This window comes from Nestor notabilis, unplaced genomic scaffold (genome assembly GCF_000696875.1).
Source record: "Nestor notabilis isolate BGI_N333 unplaced genomic scaffold, ASM69687v1 scaffold10938, whole genome shotgun sequence".
NCBI lineage: Eukaryota > Metazoa > Chordata > Aves > Psittaciformes > Psittacidae > Nestor > Nestor notabilis.
The window spans coordinates 4,306-11,045 of NW_009940714.1; the positions used below are offsets into that span (position 1 = coordinate 4,306).

At 50.4% G+C, this 6,740-nt stretch overlaps 1 protein-coding gene across 1 annotated transcript in view; it reads left to right on the forward strand.

Annotated features, from left to right (window-relative positions):
* Positions 1-6,740, forward strand: part of LOC104410359 (disintegrin and metalloproteinase domain-containing protein 9-like) — a gene marked incomplete at both ends in the record, with an annotated part of 12,315 nt that overhangs the window by 3,908 nt on the left and 1,667 nt on the right. The window contains 5 exons of the mRNA XM_010020504.1: positions 296-488; positions 1,581-1,686; positions 2,606-2,789; positions 3,971-4,048; positions 6,386-6,497. Coding sequence (XP_010018806.1) covers positions 296-488; positions 1,581-1,686; positions 2,606-2,789; positions 3,971-4,048; positions 6,386-6,497 — 673 coding nt within the window. The remainder of the gene's footprint in view (positions 1-295; positions 489-1,580; positions 1,687-2,605; positions 2,790-3,970; positions 4,049-6,385; positions 6,498-6,740) is intronic.

Here is a 6,740-nt window from a genome sequence, read left to right on the forward strand (position 1 = left end):
CTTTCAGGGAAAATCCAGCAACATGGTGTTTGTGGATTCAATGAACCAAGAATTCCAGTTTCCCTGATGGAATATGAGCAATCTCCATGTGCAATGGCTCCATTTCCATAGGACAGCAAGGACTTCAGTCCTCCAGTCCTTATTCTGTCTGACACGTTGCAAATTCAAGTTGCTGTTCTTTATCTTACCCTCTTGGGACATTTCCTAAGCTCTTGCCACGGGGGCATCAGTAATTTGGGCCAGATCCTGTGGAAAATGAATCCAGCCAAAACTCATTTGGGGCTTTTCTTTGCAGTTTCATCCAGCAGGAAAAATCTGTAGAGACAAGACCAACATCTGTGACCTTCCCGAGTACTGCAACGGCTCCTTTGCTCTCTGCCCCTTGGATACCTTCAAGCAAGATGGAACCATATGTGGAGACAATGACCACTGCTACGATGGGAACTGCCACAGCCATGAGGCACAGTGCAAAGCTTTATTTGGCAAAGGTAAGATGTCTCATGGAGTCATGGAATGGTTTGGGGTGAAGGGACCTTAAAGCTCCTCCAGCTCCAACCCCTGCCCCGGGCAGGGACACCTTCCACTAGAGCAGGTTGCTCCAAGCCCCTGTGTCCAACCTGGCCTTGAACACTGCCAGGGATGGGGCAGCCACAGCTTCTCTGTTCCAATGTCTCACCACCCTCACAGTGAAGAATATGAACATACAAAAGTCTTCTGTAAGTAGAACCATGGTTCCTCTGTGACCTTACCCCATTTAAGAGCAGTTTGGAGAACCCCTGCACATGAAGCCAGTAGCATGTCTCATGAAAGGCATTGCTGGGAAGGACAAGGGAATTGCTAAGGCGGAACATTTTTGACCTTGTTTCGACATGGGACACCAAGGCATTGTCACACCAGCCTTCACATGCTGCTATCACCATGTGATAGAAACGGTGGCTATCAAGATCACCAGCAGACCTTGGCCTCGTCTGTAGGACAGCTGGGCAATGGGGTTTACTTTGAGAACATTTTAGATGCTTGAACACTTGGGAACCCTGCATGGACCTCAGCCTCTCTGACTTCTCCCTCAGTCCTCTGGTACTTCACAGACATGAAGATGCTCTGACAAAACTGGAGTCCCCCGGGTTAGAAATGGTTCTGTCTTATTGAAACCCACATCTCTGAGCTGGTTCTGACCTCTAACAGGAATGGAGGGTTCCTGACATGGAATACAACGGTGGTGACCATGGTTTCATGGTCAATGGGAGATGCCCGCTGGTATTGGAGATACTTGCTGTGTCACACAGCAGGTTAAAGATATACAGAGAAAAATAGGACTGGGAAAGAATTTAGGCTTTGAATCCAATTTATGTTCCATATTCTTCTGTATAAATGACCATGGTCCCTGTGACCATTGGTCAATGTCTTGGTGGCAAAATCTCTTCATTTAGCCCCTTCATTCTCACACTGATTATTCTGGTCCAGAAGAGGATCGGAACATAAACCATGGCAGGTTAAATGCAACCACAGGAAGGATCCAGAGGGAAAAAGGGGTACGGATAGTCCCTGCTCCTCCATGAACATCTCCTTTTGCTCCACAGCCGCCCAACGTGCCCCACTGAGCTGCTTCCTGGAGGTGAATGTCCGAGGTGACCGGTGTGGGAACTGTGGCTGGAACGGGACACACTTCACTAAATGCCTGGAAGAGTAAGTGCTGGATACTGGTGTCCAGTGGGAATCTCCCCAGCAGTAACTTGTGCCCATCACCCCTCGGCTTTCCCATGGGACTCTGTCCAAAGGGAGTCTCCATCTCCTCTGCAGCCCCCCTTTAACTCCTGGCACGTGGGATCACGTCTCCCTGAGCCTGCTCTTCTCCAGCTGAACAGTCCCAGCTCTCTCAGCCTTTCCTCACACGCTGCCCAGCCCTTGGACCATCTTTGTGGCCCTTCTCTGGCCCCTCTCCAGCCCATCCACAGCTTTGCTGTGCAGCAGGACCCAAACTGAGCCCATATTCCAGGGGTGGCCTGACCAGCGCCGAGCACAGTGGGACAATGACACCTTTATCCCGTGGTGATGCCCCTGTTGATGGTGCCCAGCACCCTGTTGGGTTTCTTTGCTCAGCTGCTCACTCCTATGGAGCTGGTGTCCCTCACATCCCTTTCCCAGAGCTGCTCAATAGGGGCAGATCCCAGCCTGGGCTGCTCCAGGATTGGGTTTTCCTGGGGGCCAGACCTGACACGTGTCCTGGTTGAACTCCATAAGATTCAGTAGTTCTCATACAGTATATGAAATGGGAAAAACACATGAAATTGGGGGTCTAAATGACAAATGGAAGTATCTCTGGAGAGATCCACCAAAGGGCTGCGCTGGTGTGCCCAAGGCACTGACCCAACTGGCTTAAAAGAGTCTGTGTGGATGCTGTTTAAGTGTCTTAACCTCAGAAAAGGGGTGTCTGGATGCAAAGTGTGCAAAAGGATTGTCCCTGCACATCTGGAACCTCTGGCCATGCCCAGGGTTGCTCCAGCAGTGAGCTGGAGCAGGTTAAACTGATAGCAGGGTGTGCACCAGCACCATGGATCACCACAGCCCGCATGTCCCCTCACAGCCGTCTGTCTGTCTGTCCCAGGAACGTGCTGTGTGGAAGGGTGCAGTGTGTTAACATCAAGAGGGTACCAGTGAGGGAGGATGGAGAGACCGTGGTGCAGACCTCCATTGACAACATGCTCTGCTGGGGGCTTGACTTCCACCTGGATCCAGACACTCCCGACGAGGGGGCAGTGAAAGACGGGACAACGTGTGGTAGGAACAAGGTACCCTGTGAACACCAGGAGGATACATGGATAGTGCAGGAATAGAGATTAAATGGGGGGATTCTGGTCCTAAAGGTCCTAAAGGCGATGTTCTTGGTCTCTGATCCAAACCCCACCGTGCCTTCTGTTAAAGCCTCCTTTGGCAGCTGAAAAACAACATCTTGTATTGGTTTTGTGTGGTTTTTCCCTCAGATGGAGTGAACAAACACAATAATTGGTATTTTTTTCCCCATTAGAAGGGAAAATAAATAGATTTTGTTCTTCTTTTGAAGCTATAAACAAGGCAAAGTTTATTTGTTGTGCATACAAAAGAATTGGAAGTGTTGTTCCAAGAACAGGACTCACTTCTTCCCTTTGACCCACACTGAAGACCAAGTTCCTGTCGAGCTGGCAACACACTAAAGGATGAGATTCCTGCTATTACATGGCAGGAAAAGTATTCTGAAGGAAAACAGAGGTGCTGAGTCTCACCAAAAGGGAATTTGCTCCTGAGGGTTGGCTTTGGTAGAGCTCTCCTTTCAGGAGATGTGGGTTTCACACCACCAAATGCAAACATCTATTCCAAAAAGAACTCATTGGTAAGGTAAACATTGAAAACACGTCTCCTTCATACTCCTTCTGCACAGAGGAGACGAGTTTGTGCCTCCTAGAGCCAGGAAGATGCCTCCAAGTTATTCAGTGCACAAACAGAACATCTGTAGTTCTACGGTCTGGTTCACATCATGGTGTGGACAGGACAAAACCAGAGCCACAAACTGCTGGGAGCTGGGGAAAACGTGTTGATTTCTATACAAAGATCAGGATGGTTGTGTCCAAGAGTCCATCCAACCCAGAACCCTCCACCAGCCTCGGGCAGGTACCCAGGGAAGGGTATGAACAGAGCAGGCACATATGGTCCTTCCTACTAGCACTGGCCCTACCTTCAGTTATGTTTAGCTCTTAGTTACTCAGTTCCTTTGGTACAAGTGGTTCCTTTGCACTTTGTCACCCTCAGTGGGTTTGTTCTTTCTCCCTTTTGCTTTACCTTGACTCTGGAACCCAAGATCTTCATTTTATGCTTGAAGAATGAAAAGTCATGAATGGCACAGAATGCCTGACTGAAAGGACTCAGCCTGCTGTTCCTCACTGCTTTTATCTGTCCTTCTATCATCCCACTAATCCCAACCTGCCTCTTCCTGCAGATCTGCATAAACAGGACGTGTGTTGGTGCAGCTTTTCTCAACAACGATTGTGGCGACACCAAATGCTATGGCAGAGGGGTACGTAGCACCCCTCAAAGTATCCTTTGAATAGCAGAGCATGAAGTGTCAATTGGCCTCTCAAAAGCACTATTAGAAGTCCAGAATCATTCCTGATTCTGCAACATAGAGATTCATTTGGGCTCTATGACAGAGCTCTGACCACCCAAAACTCTTCTCTTGGTTACTTTTACTCTTTTACTTCTTTGTTCCCTTAAATAACATGAAAACCAACTTCCACATCACAACATTTCATCCTTCACTGCACCCGTCAGTGCTACTGAACGTAACATGGGTGGAACTGGAGCGATCATCTAAAAAACACATGTTCAGGTCTAGAAATTCACTTTCCTTACAAGTGCCACAAAGATGGTCCATTTTGTACCCCATTGGCTGCACTTTGTCTCACGGACAACCTACATTTGGGACATTAATGCTGGCAGAATTGTTTCACGTGTGGATATCTTCATGGCACCACTTCCAATAGCTGCCCCTTTCCAGCCTCCCGTTACAATTCCTGCCCCTGCCCAGACAGGGTTACCCCACCACATTCTTAGTATCATGGAATCAACTAGGTTGGAAAAGACCTTTAAGCTCATCCAGTCCAACCATTCCCAGCCCTGCCAAGGCCACCACTAACCCCTGGCACTGAGGCCTCGGCTCCACGGGCTGTGAACACTTGCAGGGACGGTGCCTCCAGCCCTGCCCTGGGCAGCCTGTTCCAATGCCTGAGCACCCTCTGGGCAAGGAATTGTTCCTCAGCTCCAGCTAAACCTGCCCTGGGGCAGCTTGAGGCCGGTTCCTCTTGTGCCATCCCTTGTTCCTTGGGAGCAGAGACCAGCCCCCTCCTGGCTCCATCCTCCTGTCAGGCAGTTGGAGAGGGCAACTTTCTGCACCCCATGAGAGGTTCAGCTGAAACAGACCATGAGAGAGAACCAAGGAACGCAGAAGATGAGTAATCCAGCCTGGAGAGACAAATAAAAACACAACCAATTGAGTCATAGTCCTATCTTTAAGGAACTCTTCATTAGGGACTCTGGACTCTTCATTAGGGACTCTAGTTGTAGAACAAGGGGTAATGGGTTTAAGCTTAAACAGGGGAACTTTAGGTTAGATATAAGGAAGAAGTTCTTCACAGTGAGGGTGGTGAGGCACTGGAATGGGTTGCCCAAGGAAGTTGTGAATGCTCCAACCTTGGAGGTGTTCAAGGCCAGGCTGGACAGAGACTTGGGTGACATAGTTTAGTGTGTGGGGTTGGAACTAGATGATCTTAAGGTCCTTTCCAACCCTAACTATTCTCTGGTTCTATGATTCTAAAACACCATCTTACACCTTCTCTACTCTGCCATCACTTCCTCGCCATTGTTGTAGCACCTCTTCCAACAGGATCATCACCTCAGCGATGGATCAGGGACTCACAGTGCCCTCACATCACCAGGGTAGCAGACACCTAATGACGGGTACAAGCCCCACAGCCCCCAACAGCCTGTGACCAGGGCCACCCGTCCATCACCGCTGCACAAAACAGGCTGAACATTGCCACAGTGGAGCTAAAGCAGAGTAACCAACACATCTCAGGACACAGACTGCACCCAGCCTGGCTCTGCTGGGGGTGCTGGTTGATGGGAAACTGAACATGAGCCAGCAGAGTGCGCCTGCAGCCCAGACACCAGCTGTAACCTGGGCTGCATCAAGAGCGTGACCAGCAGGTTGAAGGAGGTGATCCTGCCCCTCTGCTCCCCTCTGCTGAGACCTCACTTGGAATATTGTGTCCAGTTCTGGTGTCCTCAGCATGAAAAGGACATGGAGCTGTTGGAGCAAGTCCAGAGGAGGCCACGAGGATGATCAGGGGCTGGAGCAGCTCCCGTATGGAGACAGGCTGAGAACATTGGGGCTGTTGAGCCTGGAGAAGAGAAGCTGCTGGAGACCTCAGAGCAGCTTCAGTGTCTGAAGGGGGCTACAAGGATGCTGGGGAGGGACCTTCATCAGGGACTGGAGTGACAGGACAAGGGGTGATGGGTTCAGAGTGAAACAGGGGGAGTTCAGGTTGGATCTAGGGCAGAAGCTCTTCCCTGTGAGGGTGCTGAGGCGCTGGCACAGGGTGCCCAGAGAAGCTGTGGCTGCCCCATCCCTGGCAGTGTTCAAGGCCAGGTTGGACACAGGGGCTTGGAGCAACCTGCTCTAGTGGAATGAGTCCCGGCCCAGGGCAGGGGTTGGAGCTGGATGAGCTTTAAGGTCCTTTCCTACCCAAACCATTCTATGATTCTCTGCTGTGCTCACAGCCTCTCCCCAGAGACAGGCAGGGCCACCCCACGACCTCTTTGGGTTTCATGCCATAAACCATGTGTTTTCTTTCAGGTGTGCAACAACAATGACAACTGTCATTGTGATTTTGGATGGGCCCCTCCGGACTGCCAGCTCGAGGGGTTCGGAGGCAGCATTGACAGTGGGCCACCTCCTCCTCTGCACCGTAAGCACCGTGGGCTGGGACCTCCCTGCACATCACGCTGCCTGTCTTAGCTTGATGATCATCTTAGAGGGCTTTTCCAACCTACTTGATTCTATGATTCTACACTTAAACATCACCTCAGAGCTTGTTCTGGCATCTCTGTCCCTTGCTACCTTCCCTTCCCTCCTCTCTCTGCACTTTCCCTTCTCTTCCCTTCTCTTCTCCCTCTTCCCTTCTCTCCTCTTTCTCTTCTCTCCCTGCTCT